Source organism: Pleurodeles waltl, chromosome 1_2, assembly GCF_031143425.1.
Source record: "Pleurodeles waltl isolate 20211129_DDA chromosome 1_2, aPleWal1.hap1.20221129, whole genome shotgun sequence".
NCBI lineage: Eukaryota > Metazoa > Chordata > Amphibia > Caudata > Salamandridae > Pleurodeles > Pleurodeles waltl.
The window spans coordinates 98654484-98679569 of record NC_090437.1 but is presented as its reverse complement, the minus strand read 5'-3'; the positions used below and the strand labels follow the sequence as shown (position 1 = coordinate 98679569).

Here is a 25086-nt window from a genome sequence, read left to right as displayed (position 1 = left end):
TAGAGGCAGGGTCAGATTTTAATGAACCGTCTCAGTACCCCTTTTAGCACTTGGCTGTCATAGTAACGAGGTATAGCAGTCTAAAAATCTTAGTTAGGGAGGTATTGTGGGCAGAAAAAATCATAACTCAGAAATGCAACATATAACGCTCAATAAGTCAATATCCAGTCAGTGTATTTCCTTTTAATGGGAAATGTACTTTAATACATGCAAAAATAAGGAAATCTAATTTAATGCATGCAAAAATAAACACTATTCGCAACATTACAAATATATACAAAATTGCAGGTGGAAAAACCAAAGGCAATGACCTCTAAAGAGGCCTGTAATCTGGGGTCTCCCCATGATCATGATCTAAAAAATACAAAAGCAACTTCTGTTGGCAAAACACAGGATCACCATTGACTGGTAATGCCATAGATAATGACATCATTTATGACAATATGGAAGTCAGATGTGGGTTGATGGTCTGTGGCTGAAGCAGCGGTCATACCTGCTCTACCTAGTAGAACAGCCAGGCTCATTTCTCTGGGGACATGGGGTACAGCACTCCAAGAATTCATGAATGGTCAGTTGACGTGCCCCCTCCATTCATCACACCATGTCTGCAACATAAATGGGCTGTAAGCACATGTACACACTATTACAATTAATAGGAACTTCCCTTGTACCCCCTCAAATGATTACTGATTGATCTGCTTACCTCAGTTTAGGCTGGCTAGTGGCTTCTTTGCTGTCTGGGTCAACCCTCTTAGATGACTTGTTTCCTTGGTACAGCCTTACCTAATGATTGACTTGACAAGCTAGAACTGGTATGTGTTTGTACTTGTTCTGAACTAAAATGCAATATTCTTCCCTACATATTTTTTTTAAATAACAACTTCACTAACTACAGATGATGTGCAATAAAAGAAAGGACGTACGTTAATGACCTGCCTAAATGCAGATTATATCTCATTCGTCTAAGGCATGAGATCTAGTCTAACAATCTGTGTACCAGCAGACCCCCATCCCTAAAACTACAATTCCCCCTTAGGTGTGTACAACAAATCTTGTTATATGCAATTACAAAAAGTCAGCCATATTGTCTTTTTTCACAGTGTTCACCATTTATTCAACAATGAAAATGACCATTGCAATATTAATAAACATTTCAAGTCTATCTGGATTAAAAACATATTTTGCCTTTCACCATGAAAAAGCCATATCTTGTGCCTATGACACATTTTTCATAGTTAACACTGTTAGCGCGCCTGACCTTAATAAGTAAACTTACAAGGGGACGCGAATAGGTTGATGAACCTTTTGACTTGCAATTAAGATGTTCTCACCATAGCTCCAGTACATAATCAATAATCTTTACACAATAATCAATAATTATTAGTATTCAATAACATCAATAATCAATGGAGTCGGTAATTGTCACGCACCATGACCTTTTAGTCATTAATAACGACACCTTTAGTAGAAGTTTAGAATGTTTATTTGCCTATATTAACAATGCTAAGGTCATGTAAATTAATTTCAATATCAAACACATACAGAAAGCAGTCTCTCTCTTCCAGCCTCTGAACGTGTGCACACATTTGTGAATGTGTCATACACAGCCTGCTCAGAGCCCTTTACTTCAGTTGTATTCAGTACCTGACCTTATTTTAAATCTGCTCAAATCCATATTTAACAGAAGATTACAGTGGGTAAGACTCTATTAAGGAGACTCACTCACGGAGAGGTCCAAAAGCAAAGAAAAATGAGGAGAGTCAGCATCTGCTCCTCTACAGCACCTGATTCTGAGTGAAAGAGTGAAATTCATTGGACTAGGGAAATACCCAATGGCTACGTTATTCCGCATTGTCAGATCTGCAAATAGGCTTGTACTTTATTTTCTCTAGCGATTTCTGGCTTGGGCTCCCACGATTTGAAGGTCGTTTCGCCTGTCAAAAACATGGCTAAAAGTAATCCACAGTTTGTGCCCTGGTTGTCCTATTTTGGGAGCAAAATGAAATGTGTACCCAACACAAGATTAGCAGTGAATTATCAGACCCATCGTGATCGGAACTGAAGATGGGAAACTGCATCATATTGAAGCCATTGTCCGCTAACAATATCTTTCAAGATCTTTTTGCCTTCTACGAACTTGGTGTTTGTAGCGAATCTTAAAAATTGCGTTAGCCCCACTTATTACACATTTATATGACAAAGTTTTGATGCCACTACGATGATCGCTAAAACCTAATGCAATGTAGTTCAATGCAGGACCACAGCACCTGGCAGAATTCCGACCTGCAAAACACATAAAATAAATGCCTTCGGAAGAAACAACATTAGTATTGTGCAGAACTTCGTTGTTATTCCTACATAGTAGCTCGTCTAAACCCATCTTGAGAGATCTGCCACCCTCTAGTGGTTGGACGAGAATTGGCATTAGATGCTGGCATTCAAAAAATAGGTAGATCCAGAGCTACGCAAGTTTGTCCTTCTGCAACACTACCCTCTTTTGCAAATGCACAGCTTGTACTCCATCGTCACGTCTAGGTTTATCACTCAAGCAGGAGATATTGATTATTCTAAGAAATAAAATAACCCTTTCTTTACTCTGCCGAAAGCCTTGCTGCCTTGGGACAGAGATGTTTTCAGACATGGGCAATTGCCCAGGGCACCTATCTTTCATGGGACCCATTGAGAAGGTGGACCTTCTTTCTATTTGACCTCAGTTTATTCTATTTCTTTCTGTAAACCCCTCCCTCTCTCTGCAAGACATATTTCGACTGCTTTTGTGTGAAACTGTTTCTAAAAGTTTAACATATCATTCAGTACTGTTTGGCATCAATCGGACTTGAATTAGTGGGAAATACGTAATACAATTCAAATGTTTCCTGGATCTGCATCCCCAAAATATGTCTTGCCCAGGGTCCCCAAAATCGTTAAGATTACACTGCCTTGGGACCTTTCTTTCACAACACAGAGACAGTTTGAATGGAATTCAGTAGATTTATCTTCATATTTTTCCAAGACACCTTTTTGAAGCATGTAGCTATGATCAAGTCATGCAGATTGTGATAAAGTCACTGACGTGACTTTTTGATTAACTCCGTCTCCACCATCAGCAAAAAGCTATCCAGTGAGCACTTCTCTATTGTTTGCTAAATTCAGTCATCAATCAATCATAGTATTTATAGAGCGCACTACGTACCCGTTAGGGTTTCAAGGCGCTAGGGGGGGGGGGGGGGGGACTGCTGCTACTGGTCAAAGAGCCAGGTCTTGAGGAGTCTCCTGAAGGTGAGAAGATCCTGGGTCTGTTGCAGGGTGGTCGGGAGGGCGTTCCAGGTCTTGGCGGCGAGATAGGAGAAGGATCTGCCGCCAGAGGTCTTGCATTGGAAGCGGGGGACGAATGCGAGGGCGAGGTTGGCGGAGCGGAGTTGGCGGGAGGGGACGTAGAAGTTGAGTCTGTTGTTCAGGTAGACAGGTCCAGCGTTGTGGAGCGCCTTGTGTGCGTGGGTGAGGAGTTTGAAGGTGATCCTCTTGTCCACGGGGAGCCAGTGGAGGTCTTTCAGGTGGTGGGAGATGTAACATCGGCGGGGAACGTTTAGGAACAGTCGGGCGGAGGCGTGTTGGATGCGTTGGAGGCGTTGGATGTCTTTTGCTGAGATGCCTGTGTAGAGTGTATTGCCGTAGTCCAGTCTACTGCTGACGAGGGCCTGGGTCACCGTTTTTCTGGTTTACGTCGGGATCCATTTGTAGATTCTACGGAGCATGCGGCGGGTGTTGTAGCAGGAGGAGGAAACTGCGTTGACCTGCTTGGACATGGTGAGGGCGGAGTCGAGGACGAAGCCCAGGTTGCGTGCGTGGTTGGTCGGTGTTGGAGGGGGTCCCAGCGCAGTGAGCCACTAGGAGTCGTCCCAGGCCGAGGGTGTTCGTCCGAGGATAAGGACCTCCGTTTTGTCGGAGTTCAACTTCAGGCAGCTTTTCCTCATCCATTCGGCGATGGACTTCATTCCCTCGTGGAGGTTAGCGTTGGCGGTGTGTGGGTCTTTGGTGAGGGAGAGGATGAGCTGGGTGTCGTCGGCGTAGGAGAGAATGTTGAGGTTGTGCTGACGGGCCAGTTGTGCGAGGGGGACCATGTAGATATTGAACAGCGTCGGGCTGAGGGATGAGCCTTGGGGTACGCCGCAGATGATGTGAGCGGAAGGGAGGGAGTTGGACTCTCTGGGTTCTGCCGGAGAGGAAAGAGGAGATCCAGTTGAGGGCTTTCTCTTGTATTCCGGCTTCATGGAGGCGAGTTAGTAGAGTGTGGTGGCAGACCGTGTCGAAGGCTGCGGAGAGATCCAGGAGGATGAGGGCTGATGTTTCGCCACTGTCCATTTGCTGTCTGATGTCGTCTGTGGCGGCGAGGAGAGCGGTCTTGGTGCTGTGGTTGCGTCTGAAACCGGACTGGGAAGGGTCCAGGATGGAGTTGTCCTCGAGGTGGTGGGTGAGCTGAGCGTTGACGATCTTCTCGATGACCTTCGCTGGGAAGGGGAGGAGGGAGATCGGGCGGAAGTTTTTGAGGTCGTTGGGGTCTGCCTTGGGTTTCTTGAGGAAGGCGTGGATTTCGGCGTGCTTCCAGCTTTCCGGGAAGGTTGCGGTTTCGAATGATAAGTTGATGATCTTTCGAAGTTGGGGGGTGATGGTGGAGTCGGCTTTGTTGTAGATGTGGTGGGGGCATGGGTCTGAAGGGGATCCTGAGTGGATGGAGTTCATGATGTTGCAAGTTTCCGAGTCATCTACGTGGGTCCAGGTGGTCAGGTGGTTGTTGTAGGTGGAGCAGTCGGAGGTGGGTTCTGGCGGAGGCGTGGTGTTGAGGCTGTCGTGGATGACGGCGATCTTCTGGTAGAAAAAGGTGGACAGGGCGTCGCAGTGTTCTTGGCAGGGTGGGATGTCGTTGGCGTTGGCTCGGGGGTTGGATAGCTCTTTCACGATGCAGAAGAGTTATTTGCTGTTGTGTGCGTTGTTGTTCAGGCGTTCTGTGAAGTGGGAATGTTTGGCGAGTCGGATTAGTTGGTGGTGCTTGCGGGTGGCTTCCTTGTGGGCTGCCAGGCTGTCTGGTGTGCGTTCGAGGAGCCATTTCTTCTTTAGTTTCTGGCAGGTGCGTTTGGAGGTGATGAGTTCGTCTGTGAACCAGGCGGCTTTTTTCTTTTCTTGGTTGTTGGTGGACCTCTTGAGTGGTGCGAGGGTGTTGGCGCAGTCGTTGATCCACCGTCGTAGGTTGATGGCGGCGGTGTACGGGTCGGTAGGCGGGTTCTGGGCAAGGGTGCTGGTCAGTTGGTCTTTGGTGACTTTGCTCCAGTGGTGGTGAGGAGGTAGTGGGGTGCAGTGGTGTTCGGTGTGTTTCTTGAATGTGAAGTGGACGCAGTGGTGGTCGGTCCAGTGGAGTTCGGTGGTGTGGCTGAAGGTGACGTGGTTGCTTGCGGAGAAGATTGGGTCGAGTGTGTGGCCGGCGATGTGGGTGGGTGTGTTGACCAGTTGACTGAGTCCGAGGTTGGAGAGGTTGTCGGTCAGCGATGTGGTGTTGGCGTCGTTGTTGTTCTCCAGGTGGAAATTGAGGTCTCCAAGGAGGATGTAATCCGTAGAGGCGAGGGCGTGGGTGCTCGTGAGGTCGGCAATGGAGTCGCTGAAGGGGGCTCGTGGTCCTGGGGGTCGGTAGATGAGCGTTCCCCTGAGGGTGGTGTTGGGGTCAGTGTGGATCCGGAAGTGCAGGTGTTTGGCTGTCTTGAGGGTGTCATCCATGTGGGTGTGGATTTTGAGGGTGGATTTGTGGGCAATGGCTATTCCTCCTCCAATTCCGTTGGGGCAATCTCTTCTGGTGATCTTGTAGCCGTCCGGGATGGCTGTGGCGATGTCAGGTGCTGAGGAGTCATTCCACCAGGTTTCGGTCAGGAAGGCTACGTCTGGGGCGGTGGTGTCGAGCAGGTCCCAGAGCTCGATGGCGTGCTTTCGTGCGGAGCGTGTGTTGAGGAGTATGCAGTGGAGGTGGTTAGTGCTGGTTGTTGCAGGTTTCCTTGTTCTGTTGCAGGTGAAGTTGCAGGCGCGGCAGGAGAAGGGTCCTTTGGTGTGCTTCGGTGTGGCCTGGTAGCAAGCTTTGGAGGGGCCGAGGTTGAGGGCGATGAGTTCGCTGGCCGAGTAGCGACGTCTGGTGGTGCGGGGGGCGTGTGGACCGGGGGGGTGGCGCTGGGCGCGGTCCAGGCGCGGACGGGCGCAGACGGGCTTGCCTCTGGTGCGCCTCTGGCGCGCCTGCTGCGCGCGGACGTGCAGCGCCAGCCATTAAGAAGGGAAGGGGGAGGGAGGAGCAGCTGGGAGGCGGGAGGGAGCGGCGAATGGGGGCGCAAGGGGGGGCGGGCCGCAGGGAGGCAGCGGCAAGGGGGAGCGCCCAAGGGGCGAAAAAAGCGGAAAACAGCAAAAGGCACAAATTGGAAGAAAAGCACAAAGGCACAAAAGGCAAATCACAGAATATGGAATACAGTCACAAATACGGTAAACGGCACAATGCACAAGCAGAATACAGCAATCTAAGAAAGGCACAAATGGGGGCAAAAGCGCAAGGAAGCAAGGCGCAGAGAGGCAGAGTATAGTCACAAATACGGCGAAAGCGGCACAATGTAAAAGCGTATTTCAGCAATCTGAAAAAGGCACAAATGGGGGCAAGAGCGAGCGCAAGGAGGCAAGGCGCAGAAAAACAAAATACAGTCAGAAATACGGCGAAAACGGCACAGTGCACACGGGTCTAGCGACGCTTACCAGAAGCCCACTAGACACCAGGGATGAGGCGCAGGAGGATGCCTGCGGTGGAGGAGGGCCTCGAACACGCTAGCAGCAGCAGGGGTCAGGGACACGGAGACAACAAGGTGGTACTGCGGACGTGGGGGGGCGAGCTCTTGACCGAAATTAGATCTAGTCTTCCACCAAAGACATCTTTTAAAATATATATTCCACAAATCGTGAGTCCACAGACTTCTGCACAGGTTTCCAAACAGTAGATGCAATACAGGCACTTGCTACAGTACCATTTCTAAAATATCCATTGTGCAGCTTACCACTCAAACACAATTATGGGGCATTCTTCTGGCTATCCAGATGTCCAATTCTCTGGTTCTATTTGGATGACATTATCTACTGCTACGTGAAAATATTGGTTTATGCTACTGTGGCGAACCCTGCAGTTTTTCTAAAAATTGTTAGTCAATATATTTGGAATATTGTGTAGAAAACCGCAAAGGGCCCCACTCATAAACTTAATTTTACGTTGCGTTGTACGGTTATACGACTCAGTTATTATAAAATGCTAGTCACTAATTTGCATGAAAAATGCTATTTGCTAACCTACATCCGGAGATCTCCGCCTGAATGTGGAGATCTCTGCACATGCACATATACATTTTTGTAGTAAACGTGGGAGAGACAGGGGAGAGTGGCTGGAAAGTGGGGAGTACTTACTAGCAGTAAAGGTTGTATGACACAACCACGCATGCTGGAGCCACACATGCCTTAACAATGTGGTCGGAACCACGACCACGTCATTTTCCAAGCATGCCTTTACAATGAATTTTGTTGTAAAAGCATGCTTTGTAAAGGCATATGTGGAAATGGCATGAGTGGTTGTGTCATACAACCCCCCTCTCAACCTAAAAAAACTACCCCATTCCCCCCTCATCTGCCTTGAGGTGCAAAATTACCCCACCCCTTAAAATCTCCCCCCCAAAAACCCTGACCCCTGTTTGCATAAAAAACAACTACCCTGAGAGCCCTAAAACCATCTCCACTCCTAAAAACAAAAAAAAACTGACACCCCCCCACCCGCCCGAGCACTGAATCCTTCCCCTACCCCTATAAACTACTCTGACCCCCTCCCCCTAAAAACTAAACTACCCCGACACCACCACCCTCCCTGAACCCTAAAACATTCCCCCACCCCTAATAACTGAACTACCCCGAACCCCACCCACCCACCCTAAGCCCTAAAAAATAAGCTACCCCAAACCGCCCATCCCTTCCACTAAAAAATAAACTACCCCAAGCTCCCCCCCTGCCCCTAAAAAATAAACTACCCCACCACTGCCCTTAAAATAAACTACCCCGACCTCCCACCCACCCTAACCCCACCTCACCCTCTAAAAAATTAATTACTACTCCGAGCCCCCATCCACCCTAAGCCCTAAAAAATTAACTTCCCCAACCTCCCACCCCTAAGAAGTAAATTAACCCGAACACCCACTCACCCTAAGCTCTAAATCCACCCCACCCCAAAACACTACTCCCCCTAAACCCTGCCCCAGCCCCCCTTACCTCACTGTATCCTTTACTGATCCTTTCTCCTCTCCTCCCTCTTCCTGCCCTTCCTTAAACCTTCCCCACCCCTAAAAGATAAACTACCCCGCGCCCCTCACCCAACCCTTAAAAAATAATCTACCCTCCCCCTAAAAATTAAACTATGCCACACCCCCCCCAACCACCCTAAGGCCTAAAAACTAAACTTACCCAACCTCCCTTGCCCCTAAATAATAAACTACCCGATCCACTCACCCTTAGCCCTAAATCCACCCCACCCCTAAAAACTACCCCCTCAAACCCTTCCACAGCCCCACTTACCTCACCACACCCTCTCCCGATCCACTAGACCATTCTCTGCCTTTTCTCTGCCTTAACCATGCATGGCAGAGAAAAAGGCAGTTGTTGTTTAGGCAAGCGTTGTTCCTCACCTTATATTTCTGAGAAATCCATATCATTAAACAAATTTGAGTGGAAACATCTAATTATAAAAACAGTTAAAAGACAAACTCAGAGAAATATTTGAGAAACTGGATTCTAGTTTTAAGTTAAGGTAAAGGTTAGAGTTAAGTAAGTATGAAGGTTAAGGTTAGGTTATGTTAGGAGTAAGAACAATGACCAGGATAGACTTTGTGTATATGTTAAGATTTTAGTCAGAGGTTAGTGTTAGAGTAGGGGTAAGCATCCTATGTGACCAGCTTTGGGAGAGAATGTTACTGGGGGATCTCTTTGACTGTAGTCTGAAAAGTACACCAACTTTTATGTTAATGTATCTATGCTTCGCGGTACCAAATTCCTTCCACCTTCCCTTGTTTGACATAAAATAAGCATCCGCTGGACTCTTCTGGTTGTGGGGATATATAGGGCTTGTTGGTTCACCAAGAATCCGAGGAGCCCAGAGACACTAAGTGAGCTACACCTTGCAATGGTTTTTCATTGTGTCCGGGTATGCAGCAATTCATTTGGTAAAATATGAAGAGTGAAAAACAGGTATCAATGAAACCTCTGTATTTCTGAAATGGGAAGGGGCAAATGAAGAGAAAGACAATTGGCAATAACACTTGTTCTACTATTCTGTGTTCTGCTAAGTCTCCCAATAAAAATGGTACCTCACCTGTGTGGGTAGGCCTAGTGCCCACAACAGGAAACGGCCCAAAACGCAACATGGACACATCACTTTTTTTCACTGAAAGCAGACCCTTTATTTGCAATGTGCCTAGCTGTGGAATTTGGGCCCTAGCTCAGCTGGCGCATAGGGAAACCCAGCAAACCTGTACATTTTGGAAAACAAGACACCCTGGGGAATTCACTATGGGGTGACTTATGTGGCTCTCACCAGGTTTTGTTACCCAGAATCTTTTGCAAATCTCATTTGTCTAAAAATGGTGGGCCAAGTGCATGCAACAGGGCAGGGACAAAAACGGTTAGAGATTGAGGGTCACCAATTCGTGTTCATAAGCACTGTTTTCTTATACGTTTTTAGGGTGACTCTGCTTTGGGCACCCGCACAACTGAGGTATCTCTTTTATCAGGAGACCAAGGGGAATGCTGGGTGGTATGAAAATTGTGCCTGTGTGGCGATCCCACACAGAAAAGTGAGGAAAATTTGTTTTTTAGCTAAATTTGAGGTTTGTAGGGGACTCTCGTTAAGAAAACATTGGGGGATCGTGCAAACCACACCTCACTGGACTCCCCCAGGAGACTAGTTTTCAGAAATGTCTGGGTTTGGTATCTTTTCCTTTGCCAAGCACGGTACCAAAAACGTAGGTACCTTCCTTGCAAAAACAGGTTGATATGGGATAGAAAGGAGGTCACCTTCGTTTTTGCAATTCTTCCCTTTCCAATGATACCTCTCCCATCTGCTTTGGTGCTCGGGGGAAGGGGGGCTAACCCCCTGAGCACCAAGGCAGAGAAAGCATAATAAGCCGATCAACTTAATTCACTTTTGGTTTCACTGAAATTATGTCAGCGCATCGTGCGTTATGTTTGTCATTTCAATGAAAATTAAAAATAGCCTTGGGAGCTGGGAAAGTTCTTTTCCAGCTCCTGAGGCTGTTTTTAGAAATATCAAATCCCTCTGCTGTAAACAGCAGAGGGATTTGATGGTCGTGTGCAGAAGACAGAATGGCTTCGTCCTCAGCACACCACTACTGGCGCTCATGACGCCGTACCGAAAGGGTGACATCGCTTCGTCACAGATGCATTATGGAAGTAGTGTTGGCACTAAAATGTCAGCATCCAGCAGAAATAATTCAACCCTTGTAGGCTCTAATACTGAGAAAATGCCACCTGTTAAAATTGGATAAAGTTAACAAAATAAAGCTGACTCAAGTAGAAAGTTTAGGCTCTTCAATTTTGTTGTGAGGTATTTGTATCAATGAACAATTTGTAATTTACGTTGCACTAAACACGACAACACCAGTCTTAATAAGACATGCTTGAATACACCAACCAAGTCGCTTTTCTAACATGCTGTTTTTCTTCATTTTACAGGAGTTGATTTCTTTGCTGGAGAGTTGGAAAAATATCACAGGCAGCACAATGATGCTTTAGCCATCAGGCAAAAGAGAAATGTAGGATTGTTTGTCATAGATGCCAGAAAACTGAAGGAAAAACTTATTCCATCACCAAAACGCTGCTTTGAGGTATGTTTGTAACATGATTTTATGATAACTCACCCCAGTCTTGTCTTTAAGATTGTTATATAGAGCTGCTCTCTGCTTTGCAGAACACTTCAGATATCTTATCATAGGCATCACATACGGCTTAGGGGTTAGAATGCTTGAGTCCTTGGGCATGTATGAGCTTTAGAATTAGATAAACAAAGTAGCCTGCACCATGATTTTGTTTTATGTTCTTTATTTACAACAAACCATTGAATTCTGGTGTAGTACCATATATAAAATTAGATTATATTAAATATGTTGTCTTCAAAGTTCTACAATGTGAAACTTGTGCAAGGTGAAGGGATCATGCAACACAACCTCTGGGTGTAATGTTTAGCAGTTGTGTAACAAGGTTCATGCATGTGTTAGACCTGATATCCTTTGTGTGGTATCCCTCCAAACTTTTTTCCTTCACCCCTCATGTTTTGTGAAATCATTTTTGGTGACCATAGAACCCTGTGCACTTTACGACTGCTAACCAGTGCTAAAGTGATTGTACACACTTCTTTAAACAAACATGGTAAGATTGCCTTACAACTGGTTGGCACTGTGAAAAATCGGGTTTTGGTTGAGAGGGGTAAATACCCTTCTCAAGCAACAACCAAAGTCCCTGTCAGAGTGAACCACAAAAGTCACTAAATTAACCAGTGTGTAACCTTCGGGTAGCTTGGCACAAATGCAATCAGGCTTAACTTAGAGACAATGTGTAAAGTATTTATGTAGCACACGAACAGTAACCAAGTGAAAACACAACACAAGAAAAATTCCACACCTATTTAGAAAAATAGAGCACATATTTAATAAATGAAATGAGAACAGAATGGCAAAACTCCAGTCAGCAGAACCAGAGATATGCAATTTCAAAGATTTAGGTCATAGAGACTCACAAACATTTTCTCAGGGGCCAAAATGTTTGCTCTATGATGCCAGCAGAGTAGTTTGGGGGTGGTTTTGTTGGGTAGGTTGTGTGCGGTAAGGTGGGTGTAGGGGAAGAATCAGATACATCTAGTGGCTGAACTGCACAATGTGAAACCAGAAAACTTGGGATTAATCCCAGCTTCCCCACTTTACCAAACTGTGTGATCCTAGACAATTGTTTTATTTCACTTTCACTCCTTTTTTTTCCATCATCACATATAAGAAGAGATCAAAATACATGACTTCAGGATGTGGGCTGTACAAAACCTTTTCCTGTGTTTGGTTTAATAAACTATAATGTTCATGTATAACAGGAACCCAGGCCACCCAAAGATCGCACATAACAAATGACCTGCCTCTTAGTTCACTGTTGGCATTGTTGTCAGGGTAGGTGGGAAGAATGAATGTTTCTAAACTCATGATTGAAAACTGTTTTAAAAAAATATATATTTCTCAATGCACTGTTATATTAGGGAAAGATCTGGAACAACGCGTCCGAAACCACGCCTGCGTTGTTCATGCAAGCGAAACGACGCTTGCCTGAAAAACACAGGCCTTTTTCTCTGCCTTAACCATGCATGTGCTGAACAATGCACATGCGTGGTTAAGGCAGCGAAAAAGGAGGATCCATCAGGAGAGGATGCGATCAGGTAAGTGGGACCCGGGCAGGGTTGGGGGTAGTTTTTAGGGGGTGGGGCAGAGGTGAAGGGGATGGGGTGGTTAGGTTATTTTATTTTTTTAAGGGGTGGGGGGTCGGTACTATGGTTTTTAGGGTGGGGGTGGGGGGGTCGGAGTTATTTTGTTTTTAGGGGCGGGTGTGGGGGGTCAGGATAATTTTGTATTTAAGGGGGTTGGGTTTTTAGGGGCGGGGTGAGGATCAGGGTAATTTTGTATTTGGAGGGGTTGGGGTAATTATTTTTTTAGGGCGGGTGGGTTTTTAAATGTGGGGTCGGGTAATTTTGTATTTAGGGTGGGTGGGGGATATTTTAGGGCTGGTGGGTTATTGGAGGTGGGGCGGGGTAATTTTGTATTTAGGGCAGGTGGGAGGGTCGTGTTTTTAGGGGCGGGTTGGGGTAATTTTGTATTCAGGGCAGGTAGGGGGTCGGGTTTTTAGTGGCGGAGATGGTGGTTGGGATAATTTTGTATTTAGGACGGGCAGGGGATGGGTTATTAGGGGTGGGGTAATTTTGTATTTAGGGTGGGGACGGGTTTTTAGGGGTGGGGTTCTGGGTATTTTTTTATTTAGGGCAGGTGGGGGTCAGGTTTTTAGCGGCGGGGTGGGAGTTGGGGTAATTTTGTATTCAGGGCAGGTGGGTGGTTGGGTTTTTAGGAGTGGGTGGGGGGGCAGGGTAATTTTGTTTTTAGGGGTTGGGTAGTTTTATTTTGTGGGGGGGCGGTTTTAGGGCTCTGGGTGGGTGGGGGGATATTGAGGTAGTTTTTAAAGGTGGGGGTTCGTGGTACTTATGTTTTTAGGGGCGGGTAACTTTGTTTTTAGGGGTTGGGTTGTTTTATTTTTGGGGGTGGGGTCGGTTTTAGGGCTCAGGGTGGGTGGGGTTATCGGGGTAGTTTTTAAGGGTGGATGTGTCAGGGTACTTCTGTTCTTAGGGTGGGGGGGGTGTCATGCAACAACCACGCATGCCGTTTCCACCCATCCCTTTACTAGGCATGCCTTTACAACGAAAAATCGTTGTAAAGGCATGCGTGGTAAAGGCATGTGTGAAAACAACGTGGTCGTTGTTCCGACCGCATTGTTCAGGCATGTGTGTTTGCCGCATGCGTGGTTCCATCATACAACAGATATATTATGATGTACCAAGGTAAAATGGTTCTTCATGTAAATTAAATACAGTTTTTGAATTTTGAAGAGACTTCATCATATTTTTTACACTTTTGCTGCTGTATTTCAAATTAAAGGTGTTTCTAAATTTAAGAGATGCAGGACAATCTAATTACTGCCTTTGTTTAACTTCAATTAACCTTTAAATAAATACTTGCCTGTTTATTTTACATCATTTTTTAAAGTACTGAATCAAGTAAACAACACCCCAGTGCTGCTGTTGACCGGGGCAGCATGTAATGGTCAGTAGGGCCGCGTGCAGCCCCCGGCCCGTACTTTGAGTATCAATGATTTAGGGGAATACTACGCCTAAAAGCACAAAGGGGAATAGACACAAGTTCTTGCTGACTGCGGTGGAGCTCAGGCCTGATGCAGGGACCAGGTTAGTCCTGCTGAAAAAGTTACCTTCTCAAAGCCCGGTGCAAAATGCCTAGCTTGCGATGAAGGATGGCGTGAGAAGTAGGGAGAGATTCACGGATGGCTGTCACTGTAGCGCGAAGACCAGGATGGGTGTCACAGAAGGTCAACGCTGTAGCGTGAAGATCTTGTCAGGCATCGTAGACTTTCATTGCTGAAGCTGCCTGAACCAGGGCCTGTAAATTAAATGCAACTAGAGAGCTTGCAGCACTCATTGGGCCACCCACTAAAGTAGCACTTTATTACATGCCTCCGGCCTGTCATTGCAGCCTACAGTGAAACTTAAAACTGCCAATTCGACCTGGCAAAATAAACCTTTTGCCAGGCCTAAACCTTCCGTTTTATTACATACAGTTTACTCCTTAAAGGCCCACTGGAGAGGGTGCATTGCATTTAAATAGTAGGCCATGTAGGTTTAGGTTTTACATGTCCTGGTAGTGAAAAATTCCTACATAAGATTTTCACTACTGTAAGGTCTGTCTTTCTAGTTAGATAACATTGAGTTACCTTATTATATTTAATAAGTGCTAATGTTTGATTGGGAGCAGGTAGAAATATCATGTTTTCAAATGAATTGTAATTTAAAATCCTCTTTAGTGATAGTCAGATTTTAAGTCACAATTCTGAAAATTCCACTTTTAGAAAGTAGACATTTTCTTGCCCTAATCATTTGGTGTCTGCTGTCAGTGTTCTGGATCACATGACTGTGAATGACTCTGCTGTTTGTGTTTTCCAGCCAGTCAGTGAGATAAAGGGGACTGGGTGTAGGCAGGATTGACTATCCTGCCTAGATGGCTGGGGGAGGGGCTATTCCCTACTCCACTCACACTTTAAAGGGGTTGCCTCCAGCACACAAAGAGGAACCCAACACCAGCTTTTATCATCCCAGACTCCTTGGAGTCTTGGAAGGGGAAGGAAAGAACTTTCCAGGCCCAGATATGGGTTAGCCCACGATATCCCCCCATTTCAAAGGCTTGCACCATGTATAAATATTGGACCATCAGAGTACCTCTTCTGCACACTCCTGGACCTATGGGGGACTTTGGAAGGACTGCCTGGGCCCACAGACGACTGCCCTACTGATTGAAGGCCTGCCTTGCCGTTTGAAGAGAACTGGACATTCTTCTTGAACCCAGGACCACCAGACGTGTCTCCAAGGGCTGGATGGCTGGCCTCCTGTGTGTTACTGAAAAATAACAAGCTCCAGAGACCCCAAGCCCTGTACCTGGCCTCTGCTGGAGTGAGTCCTAGCCCGCTAAGTGGCACACCCCAACTCCTGGACCCTTAGAAGTGATATTTAGAGGCGCTTCTCTTGCCTAACCTTAAAACTTCTGACTTAGGGCCTGATATCCCGTCCGCTGAAATATAAATCCCATTATATCATATGGGATTTATATTTTGGCAGACAGGATATCTGTCACCGCTGTTATTGGTCTGCCGAGACCTATATCAGGCCCTTAGAAAAAACGTTACCCCTCATTTTCCCCTGTCCTCTTCTACTCCCAATATTTCAGATTTTTTCCCTTTCTACTTGTAGGACAGATGCCTATGCAGTACTATGCTTGAAGCACTATCTCATGAAATACCAGTGTCTTGGGGAAGACCAACCCACCTTCAAAGGTCTTTCATTATTACTTTTAATGTATAGATTTCTTTCTTCTTTCCTGGAATCACTTTTCGGTTTCTCCTTCCCTCTTTTCAAGCCTTCAGCTGTTTTGAGGTGACCTTATGGTTACAGAAGAACTATACAAATAAGGAATATAACATCTTAGGACAGCCAGACCCAACACTTAAAGACACTTTGAGCTGAAATGTTAAGATAATGTTTTCTTTACTTTCAATCACTACTAGGCTTCTGTCACTCACCCACTTACTCTCTCTTGGTCTTACAGTGTCTCTAAAGGTCCCCCATTGAATGGGTCTCCTTTTCCAGGGTTATTTCAATCTGTATTGGTTATCCTAAGGGGTCCTTCATAGGAGAAATTGAGAAGGGTTATGTAATCTTTATTGCTCTTAAACCTAGCATCTTCAAGCACACCGTATTTTGTCTCAACTTAACATTTATCACACATCTTCATATCTCCACCATGCAGTGCATCATCCTCTTGTCCAGCACCACTCAGTCTTTCCTGCCTTCCCTCTTCACCCTACATAGCACTTCCTCTGCCCTAACCCATTCTGTTAGCCATTGCCTATTCCTCTTTCTTCCTCCTCATTCTCCACCACACAATTCTTCCTCTCGCCTCACCTATTTCGTCTCATCCCCTGTCTTTCCCATTCTCTTATATTTAACACTGGCTCCCATCCTCAAACCAAGCCCTTTCACTCCATTATCCCATCAGTCCTTCTCATCGTCTCCAGCGAGCGCTACCCTTGGTCAATTTTTGACTGACTTCGACTCTTTTGTCGAGTGTTTGTGAAGTTTTGGTGCATCGAGGGATGTCCTCGAAGACCGGCTTTAAACCGTGCAAGGACTGTCACTGCCTGATGTCGGTGATGGATCCGCATCAGGTCTGTTTGTGATGCGTGGAGCACGACCACGACCCGAAGTCGCACTCCGCGTGTCGGGCCATGCACCCTAAGACTTTAAGGGAGCAATCCCTCAAGCTTATGGCAGCCTGGCGCTCAACTCCACATAGGTCCCAGTCTCGCTCGAGAGGAAGGTCTTGAGACCGGTCGCGGAACCACCACCACACATCTTCTTCGCAATCTTCGGATCAAGGTAAGAAGAAGAAGTTGTAAAAATCTCACCATCCTTTGACTTCAACCCTCTGCCCGGCTGATGCAATGTGGCAGGAGCGTAAACGCTTGAGGCCTCCGTCTTCAGAGCCTGCTTGTGGGTCCGCTCTGCGCCTCCCTGTGTTTCTGGGAGCCGGGTTGATCCCTGCCCAATTAAAAGAATTTTATGAGCCATGCGTCCCATTTGTGGCCAGTCCGCCACCGCTACAGCGCCTTATGGCCCAAGGGGTTCGGTTTGGGGGGCCTTCGGGTTCCACGCCGGTGGCTCCTACCATCGAAGTCCCCTCTGGATCCGCTCTCAGATCCGCACTGACGACACTCGTACCATTGAGACCTTCCCTGGCGCCGGTTCGATTGTCGATGCTCCCGACGTTGGTGGTGCCCAACATCGACGTCAACCTGATCCTGATCCCCGACGAGACGGAGTCGGACCAGCGTCGGCTAATGCCGCATCCTTCTTCGATGGGGGCCTATTCACCCCAGGTCAGATTCTGACCCTTATTCTTATGGGTTCGAATTCACGGAGGGATCAGAGGGGTCCCTGGACCCTTGTGAATACCAGGATGACCCTTACTTGGACTGGGCACAGGAGTTGGGTTAGGCCAGTGGTCTGGACACCTCTCCAGATGCTGGCATGCTGCCTCCTCCGACCGTGACTATGGTGGAGGGAGCAACTTATTCCATGGTGGTCAGTAGGTCGGCTGAGGTCCTCGGCCTGAGTTGCCTACTGTTCAGGTCAGGTCTAATCTCCTGACGGAGGTGCTTCAACCAGGGACTTCCACATCTGAGCTTCTTCTTCCATTCAATGAAGTCCTCACCAATGTCCTCTTGGGGTACTTGGTCCAGACTCAACACAGGGGCTTCTGTGAACAGGACAATTGCACGCTGCCATTGGCCCGCCCCAAACAACCCTAAATTCCATTTCCTTCACCCAGCACCTGAGAGTCATCCTCATCCTCAGGTGCATTCCCTTCTGCACCCCCAGATCGGGAATCAAGTAAGCTGGAACAATTTGGGAAGAAGTTGCTTTCTTCGTCCAGTCTTGCGCTGAGGTTAGGGGACACTGTATACCTTTTGGGCCCTTATACTCACTCTCTGTGGGATATGGTCACGCAAGTTATGCCACAGATACCGGAGGAGGCCTGTGCTATCATCTCCCAAGCTGTCACCGATGGGAGAGATGCTGCAAAGTACTCTATCCGATGTGGGAGGGACACGACTGACTCTCTTTGTAGATCAGTTGCGATGACAGTGGCCTTGAGGCACCACACCTGGTTACCTACATCTGGTTTCTCAGGGGATGTCCTGTAGACTCTTATGGATGTGCCCTTTGATGGCTCCTGTCACTTTGGAGACAAGGCGGACTCTGCGTTGGAGAGGTTCAAGGACTCCTGGGCTACGGCTCGGTCTCTCAGCCTTTTCACAGCCCCTTATCCCCAACAGTCCACCTTTCGCCCCTTTTGTGGCCACGGAAGGGGCTTCCTGTTGCGTCCCTTTCCCAGCCACTGTGTCACCCATGCTATTCAGCCGCTGCATGGCCAGGGACGTCCCACGTGGCCGTGGGACAGGGAACCAGAGATCTGCCCAGTCCATCCCTGCCCCTGCTACAACCTCCAAACCCTCATAGTCCGTCCCCTCATTCTGGTCCAGTTGGCAGCAGGATTCACCATCACCTGCCCCCCTGCGAATCCATCACTATGGACAGGTGGGTTTTGCAGATTGTTCGAAGGAGCCACTCCCTCCCCTCCGAATCTGCCCCACCAACCGTGCCTCCATCACTCAGCAGTATACCGGAGGATATTTTGGCCCTTATCCACCAGGAAGTTGTGGCTCTCTTGGTCAAGGGAGCCATAGTGAGGGTCCCTGTGCCAGAAGTAGGTCGTGGTTGTTATTCCCGTTACTTTCTGGTGCCCAAAAATGACCAGGGCTTACGTCCTATCCTAGACCTTCGGGCCCTAAATCTCTTCCTCAAGAAGGAGAAATTTCAAAATGCTTATCCTGGCTCAGGTCCTGTCTGCCTTGGCCCAGGAGACTGGATGGTAGCGTTGGACTTGCAGGAAGGTTATTCCATATTCCGATCCTGCCTGCCCACAAACGTTACCTACGGTTCGTGGTAGGTCACAAGCACTTTCCATTTACTGTGCTCCCCTTCGGCCTTACCAGCCTCCCTCAGGTGTTCACGAAAGTGGTGGCGGTGGTTGCACCTCATCTGCGCAGGTTGGGGGTTTCAGTCTTTCCCCTACCTCGACGACTGGCTGTTTAAGGCGGACTCACCCCAGAAAGTCGTCTCTCACCTTCAGACTAAGGCGAACCTCCTGCACACACTGGGGTTCACTATAAACGTGCTGAAGTCACACCTGACTCCCTCTCAGATGCTCCCTTTCATCAGAGCTGTTCTGGACACAGTGCAGTTTCGGACCTATCCTCCTGAAAAGCAAGTCCAGGATATTCAGGCTATGATTCAGATCTTTCAGCCTCTATCTTGGGTTTCGGCGAGACTGGCTCTCAGGCTGCAGGGCCCCATGGCCTCCTGCTCTGCAGTGGTATTTGAAGTTCCAGTGGGCGCAGCATCGTGGAAATCTCTCTAACATGGTCCAAATCTCAAAGGGGACTGAGAATGACCTGCAGTGGTGGCTTTCAAATCAGCATTGCGTTAAAGACAGATCCTTCTCCCTTCCCTAACCAGATCTATCCATATTGACGGACGCGTCACTTCTGGGATGGGGTGGCCACATGGGAGAGGCGGAGATCATAGGTTTTTGCTCTCCGGCAGAGTCTGGGCTCCATATTAACCTTTTGGAGCTCCGGGCGATCAGGCTTGCGTTGAAAGCATTTCTTCCCACTCTCACAGGGCAAGTAGTGCAAGTGTTCACGGACAACACTACTGCCATGTGGTACTGCAACAAAGAGGGCGGAGTAGGGTCCTGGACCCTTTGTCAGGTGGCGCTGCGCCTCTGGACATGACTGGCACATCACCCTGGTGGTTCAACATCTGGCAGGTTCTCTGAACGTCAGAGCAGACAAACTCAGCCGTTGATGCATAGCTGATCACGAATGGCGTCTCCATCCCGAGATGCGCAAGGTCCCTTTCAGCAGTGGGAAGAGCCTTAGTTAGATCTGTTCGCCTCTGCAGAGAATGTGCAATGTCAGCTGCTTTGCATGTTGGAGTTTCCAAGGCGGCACTCGCTCAGAGACATTTTTCGTCTCGAATGGAACTCAGGCCTCCTTTCTACCTATACCACTTCTGTCCAGAGTTCTCAAGAAGATCAAGAACGACAAGCTGAAGTAATCTGGGCACGAAGAGTATGGTATCCAGAGCTATTGAACATGGCCACCGATCCTCCATTCAGACTGCCCCTTCAGGAGGATCTTCTGTTGCAGCAGCATGGGACGGTTCTCCACCAGAACCTGTCCAATCTCCGCCTTCATGCATGGAGATTGAGCAGTGGCAGTTGATGGCTTTTGCCCTTCCACGGGAAGTCTGTGAAGTAATCGTGACAGCCAGGCATCCCGCCACCAAAACAGTATACGCCTGTTGTTGGCATAAATGTGTGGCATGGTGTACCAACAAATCTGTTGATCCCCTCTCTGCTTCTCTTTCTGAGGTTCATTTGTTCATTCTTTCTTTGGCCTAGCAGGGCTCTGCTTTGGGCACCCTTACGGGCTATTTATCAGCTATCTAAGCCTTTCTTAGGTTGCCTGATCAGCCTTCACTCTTCAAATCTCCTATTGTTAGTCAATTCCTTAAGGGCCTCACCCATTTGTTGCCTCCCATTCCGTATATTATTCCTCAGTGGGACCTCAATCTAATCCTTACTTAATGTGTTCTCCCTTTGAGCTGATGCACAATTGTCCATTACGGCTCCTTACTTTCAAAACAGTTTTTCTTGTTGCCATCACTTCTGCTCCCAGAGTGAGTGAGCTTCAGGCTCAATCTTCTAAGCCCCTATTTTTGTTTGTGCATCCTGAGAAAGTGGTGTTATGCACTAAGGCTTCCTTCCTTCCTAAGGTTGTTACTCCTTTTAATGTAGGCTAATCTATCACTTTGCCTACTTTTTACGCACCTCCACATCCATCTCATGAGGAGGAGAGACTCCACCACCTGGATCAAAAAAGAACGTTGGTGTTCTATCTCAGTCGTACTAAAGATTTCCAGGTGGACGGTCAACTCTTTGTTGGTTATGTGGGTATGAAGAAAGGGAAGGCGGTGCAAAAACATACCATCTTACGACAGGTACTCCTTTGCATCAAAGTGTGCTACGCTTTGGCAAAGAAGCAACCCCCTGAGGGCATGCTCGCTCATTCCACCAGGGCAACTGCTGCTTTCACGGCATTAGCTCGTGCTGTCCTGGATATCTGCCAGGCAGCTAAGTAAGCATCCTTGCACATGTTTACTAAACATTACTGCCTGGACAGTCATGTCTGTAGGAACGGCTACTTTGGTTGTTCGGTCCTGCAGGACTTTCTAGTATGATCTTGGTTCGCTGCCCACCTCCGAGGATGGCATTGCTTTGGTATCTATTCTAAGGTAAGGAATCTGCAACTAGAATTCTCTTACATTTGGTAACGATATATCTAGTGGAGACATATTCTAGTTGCAGATTCCTTACCGCCCACCCATCCCTCTTGCTTGCGAACTGATTTCTAGGGACAGGGCTTTCCCATTCAAGGCCTTAGCTCTGGTGCACCAATTTCATTGTTCTTCGCAGCTCTGCGCTTTGGCGTGGAAATTTGTGAAAAGAAACTGACGTCACTAAACTGAGGCGGCGTCCATATACTCTTCCCGACGTCATCACGGCGACTATGACGCCAACGACGCTCACGGAGTCGACCGACGCCACCTACCGACGTACAGATTGCTCGAAGAAAAAATCTCCGGATCCAGTCTGACGCCTGGGGGAAAATTCTAAGGTAAGGAATCTGCAACTAGAATGTGTCTCTACCATATATATCGCTACCGAAGGTAAGTAACTTGTACATTAAGATTTATAGCATCTACTCTGCATAGTTGAGGAGCATCCCTAATGAGATTGTGGTTTTGAACTCGGAGTATAATATCTAGGGAGAATTCTCCCAGGTTAATGTGATCCAACACATAATGACTCTCCAATGCATCTTGAACTGTAAGTGTCAACTAGAAGGAAAATGCTGTGGGACAAATTAGTTTGAGTTGGTTGAGAAGAACAAGAAGGTATTTAGAAAGATAAGTGTTTGACGAATATGGAGGTGACTTGGTCCTTGCAGGCACATGTTAATGCAATCCACATGCTAGGTGACTCTAGATTCAAGGAGATGAATGTTAGATTAATGCCAGTTTAATTCAGCTCAGAAATATGGTTAGTTTAGGAGGACCAGAGGAAGTGACGAGCGGCTGGACTGAGGTCAGGGTTTAGTGGGACAGGGAAAGGATTTTTCTCTTTAGGTCCTTCCTTGCCCAAATAAGGAATTTGCCATAAATCACTCTGCCCTTCACCTTGAAGCCCTGCTAGATGCCATGAGAAATTGAGTAGAATTAGGGTAGGAGGACGCACGTGACCTCTCACCTGAGCCTCATATTCAGGCAAGGTTCAGTCAGTGCAGACATCAAGGACATAAAAATATGAAAACAGAGAAGATAGCAACACAGGCTCACATCCACTTTTATTTCAATTGCAAACGCTGCTGCTCTGTCACTGGCAGATAGAGTTCACCGCCTTCGTCAGCACACTGAATCACGGCTGACTTCAAAGGATAATTCTGAGGGTGGAGATAACAGTGTGCAAAAGGCCAAACAGCTGACCACCGGAATGCCACATTTATTGTGTTAAGTATTTTCAGTCTCCCTTTAAATAGTGCACCCGAATGAACTTAAAACACTAACACCACAATTATTAGTGTCCCAAAGCGAGTTGCCGGTAGTAAAATCCAAAACCACAGGTTTCGGATTTTAAACAATGGGATCAATTTCTCCTAGTCTGAGTTAATGGCTGCCCCGTTTGATACATCTATACAGAAATGTCCAAGATTATTTGTGCGTGTAAGTTCCCTATTTGGAATATTTGTATGGCTTGATCAAGAACGAAGACCAAGCAACTGGGGCTAAACTGGGGAGGAGGGTGTCAGGAGGGGCAGGTATCCCCACACTTGTGCCGCAAAATGCCACTGAATGTTTTCTCACATGACACCCGAAACTAGTGGAGAGAAGGAAAGACTAGGATAGACTTGAAGTCCTTTAGTGGCCTGATGTAAAGCTGTACACTGTTTTTTGAAATATTCACCAAATATATCATTATTATACATTCATAGTTTGTGAAGTGGTTCACGGACTGAACACTTTTTTTCCCCTGTTAGCTATTTCATGGTTTGTGTCCTGTTACTTCTAGTTTATGAACATAGAATGATCAGTTTTGCAAACGTATATTACCTAATTTATTTCAACTTTAAAATAAAAACAACGTGACTCGCCCATTGGCGGATGCAGTTCACATGTGAGGAAAAGATAGCACTGTGGGGATGGGAAAATTCCCTCATCTGTACTCGGGGCAAAGAGCTGCTAAAAGTTTTCTAAATAATACTTGGTTTCAGAGTTTGGTTTGGTACCAAATGGAACGGACAATACATTTATCACAACTGTAAACGTTAATGAAAGGGAAACCTACTATTTAACACAGAGCAACCAAGGGTTTTTTGAATGCACTGTTTATATGCATACCACGCAAACTTGTGAACTTGTTTTTTTCCAGTTGTTTGGAACCAAACTTTAACAGCACTTTCTGGCAGGCAGTCAGTCAGTCTAGGAATTCAGTAGCACAATACACGTTCTTCTTTGGATTGATACTAGGTTGGATCTTTGATGTGGGACTCTTTGGTCTGTGTTGTCCTGCTTTGTCTTATTTTGTTTGCTAGTTTACTTACATGTCGGGCGGTGTTTCTCTCAGATTTTGAGATGGCCAATATGATAAATGCAGAACCGAAATCTTTGTAGTACTTTATTAAAATTAAAATAGTTCCTTATTATTTAAAAAAAAGTCTCATTGTGTGACATTTTGCTATTATTATTAAAACAATGAATTGAAAAATAAACGCGTAGCAGGTATAAAACGTGTTTTTAATGTTTTTAAAAATCTTCTTTTTACATCTAAGAGACATGTGATATATTTCTTGTAGGCAATCGATGACATCCTTCCAGGACTTGCCAAGAAGAAGATAGACGCCATCATCAGTGAAGCACAAGATGCCCAGTTCAAACTTGAGTTTGTCCCAACAACAACGATAGAATATGTTAACTCTTTGATATTCCTTGATGAGATTCAAGAACGGGTAAACGCGGATTATTGAGGCTTTGATCTTTTTATACAGCTGTTCGAAAATGCTCTACTTCTATGGGTCTTAACAATCAAATGACACACGTTTACTAAATCCCCTTGTTAAAGCCTCATCGCTGTTACACAATATGAAATGGATTCTCATTGCATCCTACTGAGTCACCATTGTTTCACATTACTTGCCGCACTTTGTTTTTAAAAGGCTATAGACATTTAACTATTTTTTTGGGGAAAAAAATAAGCATAACTTATTTACACAAGCGAGTCCATTTACAAGTGAAAACTCATATTTAGTATTCAGAAATGAGAATTTACACTGGGAAAGGAAATAGCCCACACGTAGCATATGGTACTGTATGGTGCAATATTATATGGGGCAGATTTGCGAATATGTAGGATTTGATAGGCATTCATATTCCCACCCTGGATACGTTTGTGGATTTATATCTTTCCAAGGCTAAAATACACCCTTACCTAGCTGGTAGTAGCAATAAAGTACAGATAAATTTGAAAAAAACATACCTGTTCCCATCGCCGCTGCTGCGTTGCTCCTCTGCTCTTCTTCTGGTGTCCCAGCATTCAGTGGGACACCAGCACAGGCTCCCCAGCAATCCTGGCGCTGCTCTCATGCTAAACTTAGCATGAAAGCACTGCCAGGACTGGTCTGAGAGGCTTGATCTGCCACTCAGACACTACGTGGAAGTCTGTCGAGTTTCTCCAGCCCAGCTGTGTAGCACTGCCGAGTTCGAGAAACCTTAGTGCGCACGTGTGTTTGGCCAGCCTGAGATGGCCAGCCAAACACGCATGCGCACTTAAGTGCACAGACTCCACTCCCCCTCCACCCCCCTGTGGCCCAGCCCCACCCCTCCCTGAACACACTGCTGGCTCAGCCAGGAGCTGAAAG

The 25086-nt window shown here is 46.7% G+C and overlaps 1 protein-coding gene across 2 annotated transcripts in view; it reads left to right on the top strand.

Annotated features, from left to right (window-relative positions):
* DNAH6 (dynein axonemal heavy chain 6) overlaps positions 1 to 25086 on the top strand; it is a 1211389-nt gene that overhangs the window by 189617 nt on the left and 996686 nt on the right. For both annotated transcript variants that reach the window (XM_069236637.1, XM_069236634.1), the window contains exons 13-14: positions 10795 to 10946; positions 24025 to 24177. In XM_069236637.1, the coding sequence (XP_069092738.1) occupies positions 10795 to 10946; positions 24025 to 24177 (305 nt within the window). The remainder of the gene's footprint in view (positions 1 to 10794; positions 10947 to 24024; positions 24178 to 25086) is intronic.